This window comes from Rhinolophus hipposideros (assembly GCF_964194185.1).
Source record: "Rhinolophus hipposideros genome assembly, chromosome: 9".
Classification (NCBI taxonomy): Eukaryota; Metazoa; Chordata; class Mammalia; order Chiroptera; family Rhinolophidae; genus Rhinolophus; species Rhinolophus hipposideros.
In genome coordinates, this window is record NC_138055.1 from 90,044,449 (window position 1) to 90,068,491 (window position 24,043).

The following is a 24,043-nucleotide window of genomic DNA, read 5'->3' on the forward strand; positions in this document are numbered from 1 at the left end:
TGATTGTATGTATAGTGTTCCTGCATTTACTGAATTGCTTGCTCTGCAAAGTGAATTCTCTAAAATGTTATATATAATTCTCTTCTAGTCTCGGGTTAAGGAGGAGGATTTCGAAATCTTTATCTTATTTTCAGAACCTGAGTTATTTATTGATGGTTTAAAGAAAATATATTGAAATACATACATATGTATATATACGTGTGCTCCCCGTCTGTCTGATTACCTTACTGAACTGTACTGTAAGTTGTAAAGGTTTTTCAATTGATTCTATAGGATCATTTACAGATAACTGTTTTTCCTAGTATTTATGGTCTGTATGTTGCATAACATCCCCATAAATGTAATAGTTATTTGAAAGGATGAGTAGTTCTTATAGTAACATGGAAAGATGGGTCCTGTATATCAGAAAGTGAAACAGATAGAGTTACAGAGCCCTACGAGGTCAGACAAGTTCATGAACTCATCCTAGAAAAAGTGCTACACGCCTCACTGCTGAATATCACTGTGGTCACCTTCAAAGTCCTCCCCTTGGGAAGCTGTGCACCAATACCAGCGCCTAGTCCACCCTTCAGAGCAATGTTGGAACTCTTTTTCTGGAATGGCCATCAGAGCTGTCATCGTATTTCCCTTGATGTCCTGAATGTCATCAGAATGTCTTCCTTTCAATATTTCCTTTATCTTCAGATAGAGAAAGAAGTCAGTTGGGGCCAGATCAGGTGAGCAGGGAGGGCCTTCCAATACAGTTATTTGTTCACTGGCTAAAAACTCCCTCACAGACAGTGCCGTGGGAGCTGGTGCATTGTCGTGATGCAAGAGCCATGAATTGTTGGCGAAAAGTTCAGGTCGTCTAACTTTTTCATGCAGCCTTTTCAGCACTTCCAAATAGTCAACTTAGTTAACTGTTTATCCACTTGGTACAAATTCGTAATGAATAATCCTTCTGATATCAGAAAAGGTTAGCAACATCGTTGCAACAAAGTTCGCGAACTTGTCAGACCTTATATGTATAATATAATCCAGTCTTTAAAAAATAAAAACAAGCATTGCACAAAATACTTAATTTGAGGAGATTACTCTCCCTCACCCCCTGAATTCTTGTACCAATTTAGGTGCCTGTCTTAGTTTGCTCAGACTGTCATAAGAAGATACTATAGAAAATAACTAGCCAGGTATCCTTTCGCTGTACTTAAGCAACAGAAATTTATTTTCTCACAACTCTGGAGGCTGAGAAGTCCAAGATCAAGGTGCCATCTGGTTTAGTTTCTGATGGAGGGCTCTCTGTCTGGCTTGTAGAAGAGGCTTCTTACTCTGTTCTCACATGGCAGAGAGAGAAAAGGGCAGCAGAAGGAGAGCACTCCTCTTCTTTCAAGGCCATAGTCCTACCGGATTCGGGCCCCACCCCCTGTGACCTCAACCTTAAATATCTCCTCAAGACTCACAGTGGGGGATAGGGCTTCACAATGAATTTGGGGGTATACATAGCTGTGCCTAAACTTTTTTACCCCAATATCCTCGGGTGTCCTACATTTATTTCAGACAGAATGAGTTCTATCCCTTCTTATGACATCCTTAAGGTATTTGTTACTTTACAGTATATCATAGAAACTTTATCTGAATTTAACCTTATGAATCATTTCATCATAGACACAAAATCGAATGAAGCTAATGGCCGACAACTATGAGGACGACCCCTTCAAAGCCTCCCATGCCAATCAAAGCAATCGCAAACCCTCCCCAGACCAGGTAAGACTGCGCATGAGTGTTCCGTAAAAACCACTATGCTTCTACTTTGATGCATTTTGTACTAGCATGTTGCAAATTCTGGAGTATATGCTAGAAAACTGAAAATAAATAATCAGGTTCTAAAAACTCCACTTTTAAAAAAACAGTTTCAATTTCTATGCAGGAAGGTGCTGGATGACTGAATATTTTAAGAGGAGATATTCAAAAGATCTGAGGGTGATAAATACTCCTTGAATTGGGTTGAGAAAAAAATCATCTTCTCAGAGATGCTGAGAAGATTTGTAACTTGTCTTGCTTTTCTTATTAAAGATACAATGCTTTATTAGAAAAATGTAACTCTTTTCTTGTAAGTTCAGTGAGGCACAACTCAGTGCAGAGGTAACTATTTTTTAATTGCAAATTTTAAAGTCTCTGCTCATCACCTATTAAACCTGAACACTGAAACATAGTTTCCTCATTCCCATTACCTTGGCGGATCCCTCCAGTATGTGTCATTCTGCAGAAAAGGCACTGGTGAGTCTGAAGGGAACCATATTCAACTCCAGTTTTTTGGAAAAAGGGAACTCTCCCAAGATCTTGAAAATGATGGATGGGGGAGAGTGGTGAACAGATTACCTCATATCCCATTGCCAAAAATCAGATTTCAACATCTCCATCACACTCAACCTTGAAATATATTGCTGAGGGGGAAAAATAATAATTAAGTAATTACAGCCATATGACCAAAAAGTCACGGGAAACTCCCCCACTAAACATCTCCTCTAAATGATAGCCATAGAGTTGTCTTAGGAGAAGATGAAATGTTGCAGATGAAAGCAACAATAATATCCAAATTGCAATTTTTTCTAAGATTTAGAAGGTATAGTCATAGTTTGATGATATTTGCTAAACCAGCTGAGGCAAGCCTTATATTTTAGGCAAGCCAATCTTTAATGTAAGCAAAATGAAGAGTTGTCTGCCTGATGTCAGCAGTCTTTTCCTGCCAAAAAGTCATTTTGCTTTCTCCGCCTGCTTCTGGATACCTGGAATTAAATTTATGCCAGTGTATATAGGAGAGTATTAGATCCTCTCCTTGAAACAGGTTTTGATAATAGATATGAGGAATTGGATGCCGGGGAGTAGTGGGAGGCAAACAAATGGAGAAATGTTGAAGAAAAGGCAAACAATCAAGAAAAGTCTCCACCCTGTTAATTTTGTCCTGATTAAGCCCTGGGATAGAGACATTATCTTGAAAAGTAGGAAGCGTAGAAGTGTAATGACAAACTAATTACTAATTTTGGTTGTTTAGGGAATTAGAATGTAATATAAAAAGAGTCAAGAAATTAGAGACCATTTTCTTCTGCTACTTATGCTTATGTCTTTGTTTTAAATACTAACCAACTCTTTTTCATTCCCATGCTGCTCTGGGGCATTGTTCCCTTTGTCATCTCTCCCTGTAGGATGAGGAGGAGGGTATATGGGCATAGCCAATCAGATGATCTTAGTTCAGCCATTTTGTTCAGAACGGTGAGAAACGGCTTTCCTTAACTATAGAAATGTGGGTTTTTTTGTTCGTTTGCTTTGCTTTCTTTTTTCTTTTCTTTTGTTTTTTTTTTTTTTTTTTACACAATCATTCTCACATCTTGTTTCTCTGTAACTCATGAAATCATCTGGTGTGCTTTCTGGTTTCTCATTTTCACATGATTCCTGTGTATATTGCTGTGCTTCTGACATAGTGGGGTTTGGGTTTTGTGGCTTTTTTCTTTCCTTTTCTGTGTTAATAGTCACTTTATAATTTTTTAATACATTTTGGGAGAACTTCCAGGGCATATAACTAAATTTCTCCTGTTATGATTTTATTAAGTACCGATCTAGTATGATTTGACAATGTCCTGGTAAGGATACAGTGATTTACATCAAACTGAAAATAGAAAATTGACCACGTACTCTGCCAGTAGATGTGGCATGCACTGTTTAGGATAATTGAATATAAATAGTCTTTTTTTACAAAGCAGCCTGTACTGTGAACTAAAACCTTTTGTTTCTATTTATAGAAGAATGCTCTGAATTCTCAGGTCAGTAATCCTTACAGAGGATTTCCCCTACGGCTTTGACATCACTCTCCAACTGTCCTTAAAAATAAGGAGAAGCAAAGAAATAAAGGAAGACTTTATGAAGTCAGTCTAAAGAATTCTTTCCTTCTCTTTTATGGATTGCTGCTGTGTTAAACAGCTGCCAGGACACTGTCTAGGTTCTCCTTTCCAGGCCAATTGGCTGGAAAACATAGTCCAGCTGTGGCAGTATCTTTGATCTGATGCCCTGGAGGTTTGACTAAGGAAATCCTTTTCTTAGGAAAAATAATAATTATGATTAATAAGTTCACACATATTGGTGGCCTTGCACTCCCTGGATTCACTGCCCACGCTTATGAGTGATCTCACTCTTTGGAGTCAGTTCTCCTTGAAAAGTCTGTGTCATGGTGTTGTACTTCTTAAAATGAGGAGGACATGTGTACACCTCTCACTAGCAAACACACCAAGGAAGATAACAAGGTAAGTTGTGGAAAGGCGCATATACTGTGAAGATGGGAAGCTTTCCAAATGACTTTATCCTAAGGGTGTGAAAGAAGGTAAAATGCATACTACCAACCAAAAAGCTCTGGGTTAGAATGTTGCATGCCAGACACAGCTAAAGGTGAGAAAATTAGTGTACTAATTCTCTTCATCCATACTACACTCTACAAGAGGAGTGACTGGTCATCGTGAAGCATGTGGGGCCAGACAGTAGTTGCATGTAGTTCACCAGGATCCTCCTTGGAAATGAACCTGCCTTTTCTCTTTTAGCGGAACACATGAACTTGGCATGCCTTAGCCAGAAGCACCTCCCCCTCACACAGGAGCATGCACTGAACAGCATTTCGGTCCGCTCTTTTTCCTAGCCAATCAAAAGAAACATGTTAATGTTATAGGAAACAAGGCCCATAGGTAACATTATCAGGAGACTGAGAAATGAACAAACCTTACAGAGATTTGTTCCTGAAGTTTCCATTTTCTTTTTTCTTCTCTCATAGAATAACTGAGCAAGCGTTCAAATGCTACTGATTTTGTTTTTTTCAATTATTGCACTATTGATCTTACTACATAAAATATTAATTGCCATTGGTTTAACACATTGTAGTTGCCATGAGCTGGCAATAGCTGGAGTTCCTATGATACGGTATTCCGAATTTTCTAAAATGAGTTATAAATAGCATTCTATCATAATGGTTGTACCTAAAGAAATGTATGAGTGATCCCTAAAATACAGCGGAAGTCTTGACTTGCTATCTAACTTCCTTTACTTATTTCCATGCTAATTCAACAGAGAACAGATTTTCTTTAAAAATTGTACTTTTGAAATAATGATTTACCTTTTCAAATGTAAGAACATAAATACATGGCTTTTCCATAGGCTGAGGGGAGAGAGAAGGGACTCTCATTGTTTCTAAGTGGAAGTAACACTTGCTTCATTCTGTGTGTCTTAGGAAGGTTGCTTGACAGCAAATTCTTTCAAAGAAAGTTTCAATGACTAAATTTCTTTTATAGGGTATTTCTTTATAAAACTCAAGGTGGTTTTCCAAGGGTAAAAGTTCCTCAACATACAGGAGAGTAATTTGAATTCAGTTTTCCTCTTTCTTGTTTTTCCCTTCTCAGAATTTAAGCCCCCATGAGGCCAGGAACTTAAATATGTTTACTTTTGTATTCCCATCGTCTAGAATGATTCCTAGTATATAGTAGGCCCTCAGTAAATAAACATAGAATTAACTTCTGAATTCCTGAAATTTGAAGAAGAAACAGTGACATTTACATTGTAACCAACAGCCTAGAATAATCTGTTAGCTTGAGTATTAGCATTACTAGTACAAGAAAGGGAAGTTTTGAAAGCGGAGCTAGGGTCTAGAAAGAAAAGACCTGTAGAGAAATGTTGAGGATTTAAAGTCATAATTCAGTCATAGAAAAAATACCTTCAAGGTCTATCCATGTTGTCACAAATGGCAGGATCTCCTTCATTTTTGCGGCTGAATTATATTCTATTGTGTGTGTTTACCACATTTTTTCATCTGTTCATCCATCAGTGGACACTTAGGTTGTTTTCATGTTCTGGCTATTAGAAATTATGCTGCAGTGAACATTGGGGTGCAGATATCTTTTTGAGAGAGTGATTTTGTCTCCTTTAGCTATATCCCTAGAAGTGGCATTGCTGGGTCATAAGGTAGTTCTGTTTTTACTTTTTGGAGGAACCTTCACACTGTTTTCCATAGTGGCTGCATCAGTTTATATTTCTACCAGCAGTACAAAAGGGTTCCATTTTCTTCAAACTCACCAACACTTACCTCTTTTCTCTTTAATAATAGCCATTACCAACAGCCTTTTAAAGCATAAAATACAAAATACTGTTATGTTCTCCTTTTTATTATTATTCAATTTATTTAAATTTAAAAAAGACAAAAACGCTTCACCCATTTCTCCCACCCCACCACCCCCTGCCTCTGGCAACCACCAATCTGTTCTCTCTATCTGTGAGCTTGGTTTGCTTTGGCTTTTTGGTGTTCTTTTTTTGTTTGTTTGTTTGTTTTTTGGTTTTTTGTTTGTTTGTTTGTTTGTTTTTAGATACCATATATAAAACATATTGTATGGTATTTGTCTTTCTCTGTCTGACTTATTTCACTTAGCATAATACCCTCAAGGTCCACCCATGTTGTCACAAATGGCAGGATTTCATTCTTTTATATAGCTGTATAACATTCCATTGAATGGATACCACAATTTCTGTGTCCATTCATCCATCGATGGACACTTAGGTTGTTTCCATGGCTGTTTTAAGTAATGCTGCAATGACCATGGCAGTGTATATATCTTTTCTAGTTAGTGTTTCCATTTTCTATGTATGAATACTCACAAGTGGAGTTGCTAGATCATATGGTAGTTGTAGTATCAGTTTTTTGAGGACACTTGTTATTGTTTTCCATAGTGTCTGCACCAGTTTACATTTCCACCAACAGTGTGTACAAGGGTTCCATTTTCTTCACATCCTCTCCCACACGTTTTGTTTCTAGCCTTCTTGGTAATAGCCAGCCTAACAGGTGTGAATTGATATTTTACTGTGATTTTGGTTTGCATTTCCCTGATGAATAGGGATGTAAAGCATCTTTTCATGTACCTGTTGCCCATCTTTGGAAAAATGTCTATTCGATCTTCTGCTCATTTTTAAATCAGATAGTTTGGTTTTTTGGCTATTGAGTTATATAAATTTTGTATATATATATTTTAGATATGAGCCCCTTATCAGATACATGATTTGCAAATATTTTCTCCCATTCAGTAGATTACCTTTTCATTCTGTTAATGTCATTCTGTTCCCTTGCTGTACAGAAGGTTCCTAGTTGGATATCATCCCATTTGTCTATTTTTTCTTTTTTTGCCTTTGCTTTTAGTGTGAAATCCAAAACTCATCACCAAGACCCATATCAGAGAGCTTACTGGTATGTTTTCTTCTAGGAGTTTTAAGATTTCAGGTCTTTAAGTCTTTAATCCATTTTAAGTTAATTTTTTTGTGTGTGGTATGAAATAGTGGTCCAGTATCATTCTTCAGCATGTGGCTGTCCAGTTTTGCCCAACATGATTTATTGAAGAGACTTTCTCTTCCACATTATATATTCTTGGCTTCTTTGTCATAAATTAACTGACCATATATGTGTGAGTTTATTTCGGGACTCTCTATTTGGTTTCATTGATCTATGTGGCTGCTTTTATGCCAATACCATACTATTTGAATTAGTATAGCTTTGTAGTATAGTTTGAAATCCAGCTTAGTTCTTCTTTCTCAAGATTGTTTTGGCTGTTTGGGGTCTTTCAGGGTTCCATACAAATTTTAAGGTTTTTTCTTTTATTTCTGTGAAAAATGCCATTGGAATTTTGATAGGGTTTGCACTGAATCTGGAGATTGCTCTGGATAGTATGGACATTTCAACTATTAAGTATTCCACTCTATTAGCACAGTATGTCTTTTTCCATTTGGGGGTCTTCTTCAATTTCTTTCATTAGTGTCTTGTAGTTTTCAATATACAGGTCTTTCACATTCTTGGCTAAAATTTCTCTGTAGGTATTTTATTCGTTTTGATTCAATTTTCAATGGGATTATTTGCTTAATTTCTGTTTCTGATAGTTCATTATTAGTGTATAGAAATGCAAGATTTTTATGTCTTGGTTTTGTATCCTGCAACTTTACTGGATTTGTTTATTAGTTCTCACATTTTTTTAGTGGAGTTCTTGGGGTTTTCTATACATAATGTCAACTGCCAATAGTGACTTCTTCCTTTCCAACTTGGATGCCTTTTATTTCTTTTTCTAGTCTAATTGCTCTGGTGAGGAGTTTTAATACTGTGTTGAATAAAAGTTACGAAAGTCGGCATCCTTATCTTGTTCTTGATTTAGAGGAAAAGCTTTCATCTTTTCACTATTGAGTATGATATTAGCAGTGGGTTTGTCATATATGGCTTTTATTATGTAAGGTATTTTCCCTCTCTACCCATTTTATTGAGAGTTTTTATCATAAATGGATGTTGAATTTTGTCAAATATTTTTTTCTACATCTATTGAAATGATAATATAGTTTTATCCTTTATTTTGATAATGTGTTGTATCACAAAGACTAATTTGCATATGTTGAACCATCCTCATCCTTGTATCCCTGGAATAAATCCCACTTGATTATGGTATATGATGCTTTTATTGTATTGTTGAATATGGTTTGCTAATATTTTGTTGAAGAATTTTGCATGTATGTTCATCAAGGATATTGGCCTGCAATTTTCTTGTGACATCCTTGTACAGTTTTTGTATCAGGGTAATGCTGGCCTTGTAAAATGATTTTGGAAGAGTTCCCTTTTCTTGTTTTTTGAAAGACTTGAGAAGGATTGGTATTAATTCTTCTTTGAATGTTTGATAGAATTCACCAGTGAAACCCTCTTATCCTGAACTTTTGTTTGTTGGGAGTTTTTTGATTACTGATTCTGTCTTCTTACTTGTAATTGGTATGTTGAGATTTTCTATTTCATCATGATTCAGTCCTGATAGGTTGTATGTTTCTAGGAATTTACCCATTTCTTCTAAGTTGTCTAATTCGTTGGCATATAATTGTTCAGAGTAGTCTCTTATGATTCTGTGTATGTCTGTGGTATCAGTTGTAACATCTCTTTCGTTTCTGGTTTTATTTATTTGAGATTTTTATTTTTCTTACTGAGTCTAACTAAAGGTTTGTCAATTTTATCTTTTCAAAGAAACAGTTCTTAATTTCATTGATCTTTTCTGTTGTCTTTTTAGTCTCTATTTCATTTATTTCTGCTCTAAATCTTTGTTTTCCTTCCTTCTACTTACTTTGGGCTTCATGAGGTAGTTATTTATTTGAGATCTTTCTTGTTTCTTAAGATAGGCATTTATCACTATGAATTTACTTTTAGAACTGCTTTTGCTGCATCCCATAAATTTTGGCTTATTACATTTCCATTTTCATTTGTCTCAAGGTATTTTTTTATTTTGCCATTACCAACACTCTTTTAGAGCATAGAAAACAACAATTCTTTTATCTTCTTTTAAAAAAATAGTTTATTCATATGAGAGTTTGAAAAGAGGAGTTGTTTCTCGTTCTAAAGTTCTTCAAGGCAGTTAGAGACAATCTGCCTGACTGTCTCACGCAGTAAAATAGGAGAGACCCATGGAACCTAAAGGAGGCTCTCTGTAATGTTCCCTTTTTCCTGTCTTACTTCTTTTCCTCAGAAGTAAACAAGCTAAAACTGGTTTTGATGTTTTAAAGGAAAATAAACACTGACGTATCCCTTGTGATTCTTTACTCAGCCATCTGCTACAATAGTATGTCTTAAGCTGAGCTGATGATATACATACCCCACAGGTCAACAGTAACTCACTAACTCACAGCCTGGGGAAATGCCAGAGCGTCTTACGTCTTACGAGTAGAACCTCAAGAAGCTTTTATTTTAATCTTTAAAGCCAAGTAAGAAACTTTATATTTTCTTTCTATTCATTTGGCTATTAATCTCTTTTTTTGCTTTGGAATAACATATTGCTGCTTAGACTGGGACAGGGTTAGGATTCTTTGCTGCCAGGAATTATTTCTTTCAAATCTGTACTTCTGCTGTATAAAGGGTACATGGGTCGTTTTGGTAAGGCACTTGTGCTAGATTGTGTTTACCAGGTGGAAGTGAGAGTACTTATTGGTATGAGAGTGTTGCTACATCGCCTGTGGGCATAGTAATGTTTTCCTGCAACAGCAGATGGTATCCTCTTCTGCTTTCTGCTTTCTGCTTTCTTTTCTTTCCCCTGAAACTTATAGCTATCCTTGATAAACAGAGCAGAGAAACAAACATTCTGCACCAGCATTTTTACCATCCTCATGAAGCTCTGAATCCACTAAAACGAGAGGTTTCAGTCATCTGTACCTATTCACTCTTACTTCATAGCAAGGAGTGGAACAGAAAAAGAATTGTTTTCAAAAATGGCCATTCCTCTGTGGACACAGGTCTCATGTACATTATTCCTCCTTGATGTGTTTTTGGCTTTCAGAAATGTCTGTGGGACAGTGTTGATGTACTTACATTACTTGGACAGAGCTTTTATCAATAGCTTTTAGCACAACCTTTCAACTGCCAACATTGTTTTTCTCTAACAGAGTTAGTATTAGGATCAACTATCATTTTTCTGGTCCTAATGCACTGAGCACTTAAATTCCTCAAGGTTCAGATATGTCCAGTTTTCTCTTTGACATGAATTATCCAAGAAAAATGTACACAGCTGTTTGACATAACAAAAAGCATTGAATGAACATCAGAGACTTCACATAATTCATTAACCTCATAGAACCTCAGTTTATTCATCTCTAGAATGAGTGTGATTATAACTAGTGAATGTGAAAGTAGTTTATAAATCCATAATTTTCCGTACAAATAATGGGTGTCATTTGCTAACCTGCGTATAGTCAACATTCACTTCTATAGAGCGTTTGCGTGGTATCTGACACACAGATTCTTAGTTTTTAGTTTGGGAAATGTTTTTCACAGATAAGTCAGAAAAATGCTGATGGGAACAAGATGTAGTTGTTTGACACCAAATTTTTGTATTTTTAGGGTTAGTCTCTTTAAAAATCAACGTTCTCTAAAACCTACATTTTTTTTCTAACTCACAGAAATTTTCCAGAATTGTAGGATATTTGCTCTAGGCTACAGGTTTTGTTAAATTTAAACTGCAGTGGTCCCCCTTTACCTGCAGTTTCGCTCTCCGTGCTTCAGTTACCCCGCTCAACTTCAGTCTGAAGATATTACATGCAAAATTCCAGAAATAAACAATTCATAGGTTTTAAATTGTACATTCTGAGTAGTGCAATGAAATCTAGCACCATCCCACTTTGTCCTGCCTGGGACATAATTAGCCCTTAGTCTAGCATCTCCGCAAGATATTCACATAACTTTTATTCCTTTACATCATTAGAATTTTTACAGTATCATTATTACAGTATATCATTATTTTATTACAGTATATTGTTATATTCTTTTTTACTAGTTATTGTTAATCCTTTACTGTGCCTAATTTATAAATTAATCTTTTATCATACACATGTATGAATAGGAAAAAACATAGTATATGTAGGGTTCGGTACTATCTGTGGTTTCAGATATTACCGAACCCTACATATGCTACGGTTTTGGAACATATCCCCTTCAACTAAGGGGAGGACCACTGCACAATTATATTGTATGGTTTGTGGACTATAATGGTTCGTATAATAAGATATAATAATGCATACTACTTCATATTTGAAAGCCCTGTCAACACTATGATAGAAATAGGATGCTGCTTTTATTTCCTAATTAGAATCATGCCTAAACACTTTGCCCCAATTTTTCTCCATGTTTTGTGTACCGTTGTACTTGAGAATTCGATTTATCATTCTTTTGTCTTACATAATTTAAAATGGTTTGTGACTGGACCACATTCTATCTTCCACCTTTTTCTTTTAATATAAGTCCCATTTCACTTTGTTCCAGAGGATAGTTTTGCTTTAGACTTCAAGGACTTAGATCCTTGAATGGGCTTTGGCACAGGTTGTGTGGCTGCACCTGCAGGTCTACACGGGGGTGGGGCTGTTTGGTCCTCCTGGGCTGCAGGAGATGATTTCTGACTGCCTTACTGTGAACGGCACGACTCAGGCAGTGCTATACTTTCACTCACAGCTAGAGAAGCACTAGGTGTCCAAGACCCTTGCTTCAGAAATGTCCTGCCAGCTGCAGCTTCTGCTGTGTTTCCCTGAAAATAAGACCTAGCTGGACAGTCAGCTCTAATGTGTCTTTTGGAGCAAAAATTAATATAAGATCTGGTATTATATTATTGTATTGTATTAAAGACCGAGTCTTATAGTAAAATAAGACCGGGTCTTATATTAATTTTTATTCCAAAAGACACATTAGTGCTGATTGTCTGGCTAGGTCTTATTTTCGGGGAAACACAGTACTACACTCCAAATGATGAAGGTCGTTTTTTTTCAAGTACCGTTGACATTCAATATGATGTTATCCCAGGTGTACAGCATAGTGGTTAGACATTTATATAATTTGTGAAGTGATCCCCCTGATAAATCTAGTACCCACCTGGTACCACACAGAGTTATTACAATATTATTGACTATATTTTTTATGCTGTACTTTACATCCCCGTGACTATTTTGTAACTGCCAATTTGTACTTCTTAATCCCTTCACCTATTTTTCCCAGCCCCTCAACCGCCCTCCCTTCTGGCATCCACCAGTTTGTTCTCTGTACAATAATGAACGTCTTAATGGCTCTGTCCTTGGGCACACATCAGGCAAGTTAATGGAATGAATAAGCTGCACACAGCCACAGCCCTTTTTGTCATGACAGCTATTTCTTCTTTTCTTGGTCATCTTGGAAGCAAGGACCAAAGAGCTCCACGTTTTTCTTATAAAAACATTTTTCTGCTGTAACAGTATTATAATTGATGGGATTCCTTCAAGATGGCTGCTTTTGCCTTCCTAATGGCTCATGAGGACATTTAGGCCCCCAGGAGGTACAACACAGGGGTATTCCAGGTAAATGCGTATATTTTATGCCCAACTAGGATTTCTCTGATAACTGGTCACCAGCCTAGAAATATCTCAAACCGCCTTTCACCCCGTCTGTCTAAAAGCCCAGTCAGTCTTCACAATTGGATGACCATCAAGATAGCATCATTCCCAGTCCTACTGCAGAAGTAGACATAACAGGAGTTGGCCTCACTGTATCTCCTTGACTTATACAAGGTGTGATCTAACAATATGGTGAATGTTAAAATTTTTTTAAATTATTATAGTAAAAAACACATTGCCATTAATCCCCCTCAAAACACTCCCCCTCACTTCGAACACACTTATCCGATCGTTCTTGCCACTTTCTGAAGCAGTTCTGGAAGTCCTCTTTCATGAGTGTCTTTAGTTGCACTGCCATGGCTGCCTTGATGTCCTGAATCAATTCAAAACATTTACTTATCATGATCATTTTGACTTTGGGGAAGAGTCAGAAGTCACACGATGCCAGATCCAGTGAATAAGGTGGGTGAGGACACACTGTAATGTTTTTATTTGACAGAAATTGCCGTGTACCAGAAACGATGTGTGACACAGAGCGTTGTCATGATGGAGGATGATTTACGGCACACTTTAAAACACACCTTCTCCCAAACTAGTTGAAACTTGTCATACATTGTTACTGAGGTTCTGTGTGCCACTTCCTGTATTGAAGATCCCTGCCTTTCCATTGGATGGCACTCGACAACAGCATTCATCATATTGTTTTATCACAATGGCAAGGCTCCATGTCACATCGCTTCTGATACAGCAATTTCTATCAAATAAAAACAGTACGTGTGTCCTCATCCACCTTATTCACTGGATCGGACACCATGCAACTTCTGGCTCTTCCCCAAAGTCAAAATGATTCAGGACATTGAGGCAGCCACGATAACGCAAATAAAGGCACTCACGAAAGAACTTCCAGAACTGCTTCAGAAAGTGGCAAGAATGATGGGATAAGTGTGTTCAAAGCGAGGGTGAGTGTTCTGAGGAGGATTAATGGCAATGTGTCTTTTACTGTAATAATTGTTTTTTATTTAAACATTCACTGTAGTTTTTGATCATACCTCGTATACCCTCTCTTCTCGCTACCTTTCAGAATTTACACATACTGTACATTACTACATAGGACCTCCTTTGTGTGAGACAGAGGTGCCTTCATGCATGCCCAAGCTTTCACGTAAGGTATGTAATAAATTGGGAAGAGGAGGATTTGTAGTCAACACTAATCATTTAACTTGGAAAATAGACAAGGAAAAGAATTGTCTATAATAATAGACATAATCTACCATAACCGCACCACTCATGCAATGTCAGTTAATACTCTTGTGTCCCAGTTGACTGTTATTGTTTCTCTTGTGTGGTGTTGTCCTGGTTGTGATGCGTGGACGTTAGTGTACCTATAGGTTTCTACCTTTTAAAATGTGATGTTACACCCATCTATGTAACTGAAGATATGTGTTTTCTGTTTTGTCCCGTATAAAGCAGTTATATTATTTTTATGGCCTTTTAACTTGGTGGTAAGCGGCGTGCTTTGTCTTTAGACCCACTTGGCAATTTCTCACAAAGCACTTAACCTCTTCTCTAAGTGTCAGGTTCCTCATTTGTTAAATGGCAATGATAAAACCTCCAGCAAAGATTATTGTGAGGATTAAGTTAAAAATGTATCTGATGTACTTAGCCCTTTGCCTGGCACATAGGAAGTGCTCAGTAAATGGCTGTGGCAGTGCCACTGATGCTGGTTGTGATAAAACCCTAGAACATTTGTGAGACCTATTGATGCTACTGCTTGCTTTGTAGATTTCTCCTCTCTCCTAATTAGTAACGCTCCTCTAATTACACAAATAATGCACAATCCTAATAATTAATTCTTCCTGCAGCAAAAGAGATTAATCTTTTCTGAATCTCTGACTGAATTGTTAGTAAGCTCACTAGTACTGCCTGAGCAACAAGAGAGATACCACCCCAAGGTATCAAGGCATGGGAGGTGACCCACAAATGTTAAGTCGGACCTAAGTACCTTTAAGAAGCACCCTGTGGTGGCAGGTGACTTTTCTTCTGACCTGAGGATGAGTTTTAGTTAATGAAAGAAGCAGAAGCCAGCACCTCTGCACTGTGGCTCTAAGTAATTGTTGACAGGCTTGGTGACTACAAGAGCTCAGTGGAGGCAGGGACCTCTTAGGCCACATGAGTAAGTTGTAAGTAATTTGGGTAAGAGGCCTTTTTCTTTGTGTATTTTTAAGACATCATTTCTAGTGTTCCACAGGAACACCCTTTGTAGTTTCTGCAAAGGCGACACTGTCCTGTGACTCACTTGACTTATTTCTTAGACTGAAAATTACAGTGTTTTTAACATCTCTGGAACATACGCTCTCAAATCCATGAATTTTTATCTTAATGACTATGAGCATTTGCCTAATGCGGAAGAGTTATCGTCCTCTTATTTGTAGTATTATTTATGATTTAGACATTCTTCCTGGACAATAAAACTATCCTCACACTTAGTGCAAAAAAATTCTTCACAGCTTAATTGTTTTTCACCGTCCTCTGGAAAATACAGAGACTCAACCGAGCTCAATAAATGTTTGTTGAGTTTAACCCTAAAGGAAAGTTTCATGTATTTTATTTTAAGTTTCATACATTGGTAGTAGGTTAACCTATACTCTGACACCATTTCTGTATAGCAGTTTATCCGTTTCCCAGACTGATCTTAGCTCCAGTCAATATCTAGTGCTCCTTCTAGAATATATCAAATTCCTTCCCCACACCGCCCAGGTAACATATGATAGGACCTCCTTTTAATGCCAGTTTTGGAAGAAGGCCTAACACTTGTCTATTCTATCACATTTTTATTTTATAGAGTTATGTTTTGGAGTATCTGATTTGACTCACATTTTATCTGAACTGCTAAGCACCAGTCTTGTTATGCTAGGCTTCTACAGTACTCCTTTCATTAACTTGTCCTCAGCTCCTCACTGATTTGTTATTTTCTATACATTCTCTCTGTCTTTAAGATTACTATCTGTTTTGCGTTAAAGGAATATTTTCTTGAACACAAAAATGTATCATTAACCAAAACAAAAGAGCTGCTCTCCCTTGATGTGTCTTCCTTCTTCTTCCTGATCCTGCGATGACGAGGCTGAAGTTTCCAGCTGGATCTGGGAGTCAGCATTTCTGGGATAAATTAAATGAGCACACTTGATTGAGGTGTAGCTGGACTGTATCATTGTCGTCCTATTATCCTAGGAGATCAAAGCACAGCGCAAATTGAGGCTTAGTCTTTAAAATATTTAAAACAGATGGCTGGTGAAAATTTAGGTTTTAAGGCAAACCACTTGTTAGCAAAATTTCATTTCTTTTCATTGAAATATAGTCAACGCTGAACATGTACGATCTTTCTTACTCAATACCAAGACTAGAATCACAAAGTTTTTGCATGAGGAGGGATTTGGCAAACCTAGAAAGCGCTTAGACTATCTGGGTTCCTTTTCATGTGAATATAAAATAAGTTATTCAAATTTTATAAAATAAGTTATTCAAAATGCCTTTGGCATTTTTGATATTAAATGGAAACATCTTAAATGTTTAAGTTCTCATAGTCATTTTGCTGGTGGGTCACTATTTTAAACATAGTATTCACGTTATCTCTTCCAAAAGTTGAACAAGAATGTTTATCCCTAACTTTGTGTTTTATTTTAGCAAACTGAAAAGCACATTTTCCACACTCCCTATCATTGACATCTGGGTCCTAAGTTCACAAAGAATAATTCCAAGTGTGATTTAAAGTTTTTGTTGTTTGATTTAAAACCAACTGAAGTGAGAATATTACCTCAAAAAATATTTATTGGTGGGCCGGCCTGGTGGCTCAGGTGGTTGGAGCTCCGTGCTCCTAATTCCAAAGGCTGCCGTTTCGATTCCTGCATGGGCCAGTGGGCTCTCAACCACAAGGTTGCCGGTTCGACTCCCTCAAGGGATGATGGGCTGCGCCCCCTGCAACTAAGACTGAAAGGACAACAACTTGAAGCTGAACAGCACCCTCCACAACTAAGGTTGAAAGGACAACTTGACTTGGAAAAAAATTATATATATTTGTGGGGAGTTTACCATGTACCTACACTGCCCTAGGTATATGGATTAAAGTACATGAGTCAAAACCCTAAACAACAGATTTTCTCCAACAGAAAAAATTATACAAGGTGCAATAGAAAACCCTGGTCTCCACAAGAGACTCAAGGGTTCACCGAGGAGGTGATACTTGAGCTGCCTCTTGAAGGAGCAATAGGCATTTGCCAAGCAGATATAATTTTAGACATTAGTAGAGATAACAAATTATTATAAACCTTAGAGCAAATTTGGTATAATCTTGGTAGTTCACTGTGGATGGTACCTAGGGTGTATATATGAATTATCTATTTCTATTTAACACATTACTGCAAAACTTGGCAGCATAATAAAACAATAAACTTTTGTTATCTCAGTGGTTTCTCTGGGTCAGGAATTCAGGATCATCTTAGCCCAGTAGTTCTTACTTGGAGCCTCTTACAGTCAAGATATCATTTGGGACCAAAAGCTTGACTGGGGACGGAGCATCTGATTCCAAGAAGGCTCACGCACAGTTCTTGGCTCTGGGCAGCAACCTGCAGTTCCTCACCTAGCAGCCCTCCTCACAAGCCTGCTGGAATGTCCTCCTGACACGGCATCTGACTTCGCCCCAAGGAGGAGGTTATGATGTCTTTTATGACCTGGAATCAGAAGTTGAATATCATCACCGCATTCTGTTCCTTAGGAGCAAGTCACTAAGACCGTCCCACGTTTGATGGGACAGGGTGTCTTAGACTCTACTTTTGAAGAGAGGAACGTCAAAGAATTTGTGGACTCATTATAAAACCACCACAGTGTGTCAGGGCTGGCCAGGGGTGGATAGAGGCTGGGTGACAAGCCTGGAGGCTGGTGCCGTCACAACAGATAGAGCATGAGGACCTTAGTATGCCACTACAGTCTCTAGAGGATGGACAGAAAGGGGAGAATACTGGAAAGAAGGTCAGTTAAGAGCTTTCTCTGTCCTGGGGAATAGTGCTGTGGGCCTGAATGGGTGCCATAATGGAAGAGTTTGATAAGTGGGGATGTATTTATTATCAAGGAGCTCTGGTTCTTCTAAGTCTCTTTTGGTTTAGAAAATAGAGAATACAATCTAAAAGCCCAGTTATAGTTCAGAAAGTTAACTTGCCCACAGGAACTATTTAGATAAGAAGCAATGAAGTAAAGCCTGCGTATTCTGTAATTAGTCAAGCTGACAAGCAGCAAGCTGTGGTGCCCGGACACAGAGTACTTAACTCCGAACCATACGTGCAAGTCACGTTAGCTCTCTGTTCCTTGAATTTTTCATTTAGAAAGGGGGGCAAGGATAAGAGAGTAGGCGACCGAGATGATCTCCACAATTCCTTCCGTCTTTTATGGTCTGTACTCAAAATGAGTACAGGATGCTGTTTTGATCCAGTTAGTGATGTATACTTGTTTAATCTTGAGGATGAGTCAATAGAAACATTTGACCCAGTCACAAATATTTAAATCAGGTTATACCAATGTGAAGGAATTTTACTGAATATTTCCTGGAGCTAACCCTAAGTTAATTCAGTTTAATTTCTTTATCAGTTTTCCATACATGTAGCCAAAAATGTATAACGTTTTCAGTATTCTTGTTTTACTGAATCATTTTAATATGAATTCTTTTCCATATTTAAATTTTATAAAGATTTTATTTATCAATAGGGTTTTTTGTCCATATGAAATTTTACTAATTATAACTTTCTGCAACTGTGAATTTTCTTTTTGTGCCTACTGCCAAATCCACTTTTCTATTTAGCCAGTGTTTTATTTTGTGTTGATATTACTATCCATACAAGTAATATTCGTTAAGTTGAATTTTTTATAAAACAATTAATTATTACTTATTTCTTAACTAATCTGTGAGGAACTTACAATAATTTCCTCTCTAATATTATAATTAACCTGATATCTGGAATTGGTCTCTTACAGGGATGGTTTGGCAAATGTTTTTGTAAAGATCCAGGTAGTAAATATTTTATACTTTGTGAACTGTACACTCTGTCAAAACTATTAGGCTCTGCTGTTGTCATGTGAAAGCAGCCATAGACGATATGTAAATGAGTGAATATGACTATGATTGTATATAACTTTATTTATGGGCACTGAAAGTTAATTTTCGTATAATTTCCACATGTCACCAAATATTCTTCTGATTATTTTTCAACCATTTGCAAATGTAAAAACCATTCTTAGCTGATGGATTGTACAAAAACAGGCAGCGGTGCTGGATTTGACCCATGAACTGTAATTCACCAACCTCTGGTCTATCGTACTGCTTATCTCATTCTTCTTTGTGCTTCTCGTCACTTCGCATACCATTATCGCATACCCATAGTCACTGAATATGAAACTAAGTGCAAATGACAGGGTTTAGATGTCCGCAGGGTCAGAATGTCAGCTATACTGACCAAGAATCACTTCTGTTTTACGTCTGCTCAGATCCTGATAAGGATGAGCATTGTTCTATTTCACAGATGGTGAAATACATTCTTGGAAATAACAATAGTTAATAATTATTGAAGAAGTTTACTGTGTGATGGACATACTGATTATTACAATCCCATAAAATATACTGTCCCCAAAGTGACTAGTCCTAGGTCTCGTAGCTGGAATGCTGCAGACCCTGGAATTAAGCCGGACAGTCTCTCTCCAGAGCCCGTGCCCTTAACTACTGCTCTGCACTGCTCTGGAGTTCTCACTGCTTCACAGTCACGAAGACAGTGCGAGGATCTGATGGCATGTGACATCAGTGATACTGCTCTGTCTGGTGAGGGCAGCCGCTGGGGCCAAAAGCCTTTCTCATTCAGTGTCTGTCACGGGGTCCCCAGTAATAACATGACTACCAGCCAAGGCCTGCATGCTCACAACTAGTGTTTGAAGGCATCTGTCCTGTCCATGGTCCTGGGTATGGCCACAGCCAGCCGCATTGCCTTCCCTGGCACAAAGAATAGAGGCCACTGCGTCTGCTCCAAATGTAGTGCTGTGAGGTGTGAGGTGCCACTGCAGCTTTTGCCAGAGAAATGTTCAAGTAAATAAAATTCTTAGTTAAGATCATAAGATGCAGCAGATCATCTAAGTTAATTTAATTCCATGACTAACAAAATGTTTCATGGAAGAAGTAACTAACATGGGAGCACCAGGCAAACAACGGTGCTTTCCAAGAAGGGCCAAGTTAGAAGTGCTCCAAAGAGACCAGGATACAGGAGTTCCGGTTCAGAGGAGCCTGGCCTCTGCCCGCGAGACCATGTCCTGTGTGTGTGTATGTACACGTATGTACGTGTGTATGTGTGTTTTAAGTAGCATGTGAACCTGATGCCTCATTCACAAACACAGAAATAGAAAGTCAGGGACGTGGGCATGTTAATGAAATGAGGGGAAGCTTAAAATCTTCAGGTACATCAGAGGGTCAGCACGGAACTCACAAGATAGTCTGAGGCACACCTCAGCCTTAGGACAGCTTTGCAAAATTCTTTCACCTGGGAAATGATGTGTGGACAGTTTGCTAGACAGATGAAGAACAAAGTTTAGCAGACCAAATGGCATGAGATCTTCTTGCTTAGATAAATGAGATTGCAGAGGCTTTGCTTTCTGTCGATGATCTGAGAAAGGCACTCTATTTCTGGTCAGCAGTACCATCTCATATATAAGATGATAGCTCCTGCAGCCCACAAGGCAATTAAGTGTGCAGAATCCCCCACACTGTGTGGTGCAGGTATCTGGGCATATTGGCCAAAGCGTAGAGAGAGCTAGTCGTCCTGTTAGTCGCTGTTAAAGTCTATGACACCAAAAGTATACTCCCTGGAAAGAGACCAAAGAAAAGCACTGATTACATGAACAGGTTAACATGGTGATGAAGAAAAGGTATGTTTCTGCATTCTCTTTTCCCTTTTCTTCTTTGCTTGATCGCTTGAGTTGGTTTCAATTTCCTTCTGTTTCCTGTTTTCGAAACACCCATAGTATTAGGCATTCTGATTATATCAGAAACGTGGTCTCTCTCCTTTGTGTTTCCTCAATAAAACTGCTACAAAATTTGGACGTGGGTCCATGTGTATGGTAGCTTTGTATTACAAGGTGGGGCTAGAACCTGGTACATAAAACAAATACAAAGATTCTATACAAACTTAACTTTCTTTCTGCCACTATCAAGTCGCTTTACAACTATCCTAGGAGCCACTTACTCTTTGTTGGATCATATAGCTTAGCGGGTGTCAGTCTAGATGTGCCCCCATTTCTGGTTCCTGGGAGCTTTCTCCCTTGGCCTGCCTGCCCCTTATCTTTTCACTTGCTATCACTCTGCCGTTTTTCTCTCAGGACTGGTCAGCTTTGTCAGAATGCTAGGATTTGCTCTTGCTGACCCTTCAGTTTGTCACATTCCAGTGGGACTGCTCCACTGTGACCCTACACTTCAGAAGTGATCTTCGATCAGCACTTAAAGGAGCCTTGTGTTAGGTCACAGGGAGTCAGGGCACATGGCTCTTCCACCAAATACTGGGTTATGTATACACAAGGAGTCTTGGCATGCCTTGAATTCCCGTCTATTAACTTATAACGTATAAGAAGTCAAAAGTTGTAGGATTTCTGGTATTTCTGTGTAGGGCCTCTTTTGTCTTAGTCACTTTTATATCCTCAAGTAATAAAGCTTTGTTTAATCATCAACGACAAGTAATATGGACATGTTGATGTCTATCAGAATTTGTGTTATGCTGAGCAATTTCAACTTTCAGAGATCGGGAAGGGAGAGATTAATTCAGTGACTGTGTGGGAAGTTTTAGTCTCAAATAAAGGAAATGGGTAGAAAAAGTCTTCCTAAGTTTTTTCCCAAATCTTTGTTTTTTCCACCCAAAGCCAAGGTAAAAGGGGTGATGTCTAGAAATGGTTAATCCGTGGGATTTGTTCATGGTGCATAAAATTTTCAGAAGGAATTTACTTTCTAAATATTTCCTGATTGACTGTGGCAGACATAAATCCAGGAAGGACAACTCAGAGCAGCCAAGGTCCCTCTTAAATTCTCAGATACATTGACATTTTGTGGGGGAGGGGTAAGAGGTGATAATGGCGTAGAAATAAAGATTATTCACATGGGTAAGTCAGGAGGAGCGAAAAGAGGTGGCGAGGAAAGGAAGAGAAGATAGTGTGTGGCTCTGAAACAGAGCTGTGGGGTGGAGGTAGGGGGAGGACACCCATGCGTTTCCTAGAATCAGCTGCTGGCTCACTGAGAACCCGGCTTTATTTCACTTTATAGTAATGAGAGGAAGACATTAAGGAGACACCCTTTGTTCCTCCTGTCCTGGCATGGCTTCAGTTGTTGAAGCGCTCTTTTGTAACATTCAGAAACATGTCCAGTTTCTCAGGTATGTAGAGTTCTAAGGTGTACTGAAGCTGAAAATACTGACCAAGGGCCCTTCCGCTCAGACCTTCATCCCATCTTGCCCTTCACCCCCTTCACCGCCACCAGCAGCACACACATGTCCATTCTTACACCAAATCGTCACCTGTCCTGGTCTGTTTCCTCGTTCCACGTCATCATTAAGATCAAATTCCTGTATGTACCTTGTCTTTCTCTAAATAGCACAGACATCGTTTCTGATCTTTATACACAGCTACAGATACATTTAGGTTTTCATTTCCTCCCCTCCCCCACCTGTGCCCTCTTAAGCCACGTTCTTGTTAAGCACCGTTCAGTGAAGAGCCATGTCTACCGGAGTCTTCAGACACGAGACTCAGCAGCCACAGCAGTATGCTTCTAAATATCTGCGTAGTGCGTTGGAGTTGAAATGAGAATTGTGACTAATTGGCAAATTGTCTTTGTTTCCTCTCCAACTCTTCTGTGTACACGTATAACCCCCACACACACAACATGCACGCACACACAATACGCACACACACCTTTCACCTAATCTTGAAATGACTGCTACTTACAGAAGAGTCTCCTCCAGAGACCAGCCTCTGTTTGGCAGCTCCTGTACAGCTAAGCTCTCAAATCTCCCAGTTACTAGACAATGTACGTGGCTCTTTTCTTCTCTGTATTCTTGTGGACTGTGAGGAGCGAGTGGATGTGTGCCCTATGATTTAGATTCCCAGCCTTTGTTACATTTTTCCTTCCTTATTGAGATAGTATCAAGGTTACGAGGTTCCTTTTTTTTAACATGGGCAGCTTCACTTGGCCTCCCCTCCACACCCAACGCAATTGGTACATTGCATTAGAGAGAGAAAAAATGAAATGTTGTGATAAGGTTGTTATTGTGTTTTGCCCAGCAGGCAACAAGCATGTTGCTGTTTTTCAGATCTGTCTGTATGGCAGACATATAATAATGCTGAGAAGTGCTGTCGTGCTTGACTGCAATTATAGTAGGGGGTAGTTTAAGCACCAGACCTCATGGGATCAGAATGGGGCGTGAGTTGCCCATCCCAGGGCTCCAGTATGCTCACATGCCTGCAGGCAGTGGAGGCCGCCATCCCGACTGAGGCCAACTGCCCACCTCGTTTTCCTTTTAAATTCGGCATGGGCCTTTTCTGGGCTTGTCTACTCAAAAAGTGTGAACCTCTCTTCACCCTCTTTTGCCTTATGTTTTTTCGCATGCCTAGACTTCCCCCCATAATTTCTCATATGTAAGTACGTGTGTATAGCCCTGGAACTTTACTGTAGAGTGGGGAAGTCATTGAGATATTTTATGTTATCTTACATACACACACACACACACACACACACACACAAATATGTAACCCCTACATTGTTCAGGAAAATACAATCAATGATTTATTGTGGAGAAGTAAGCCTCAAGCCAACAACTGAATCTAAGATCCTTCTCTATCTTTATTAGCTCTAAAGAGCAAGGAAGAAGAGTTTTGGAACACATACCTGCTCCTGGCATTTCTGAATCTAGTGGGATGGGTGGCTTTCGTGATTCTAGTTGTCTCACTGTGTCGTCCAACCATCCCTTCAGGATCCATGATATGCGTCCCCTTGATTGCTGGGCTTGCAAGTGCTATGTGCCTCATGGTAGGATTCTCTACCCTTAAGACCCATTTGTCTGCACTGTTT

General features: G+C 38.6%; 1 protein-coding gene across 5 annotated transcripts in view; it reads left to right on the top strand.

Moving 5' to 3' along the window:
- Positions 1–24,043, top strand: part of ERC1 (ELKS/RAB6-interacting/CAST family member 1) — a 483,911-nt gene that overhangs the window by 407,087 nt on the left and 52,781 nt on the right. For all 5 annotated transcript variants that reach the window (XM_081060693.1, XM_081060695.1, XM_081060696.1 and 2 more), the window contains one exon: positions 1,645–1,743. In XM_081060693.1, coding sequence (XP_080916819.1) covers positions 1,645–1,743 — 99 coding nt within the window. The remainder of the gene's footprint in view (positions 1–1,644; positions 1,744–24,043) is intronic.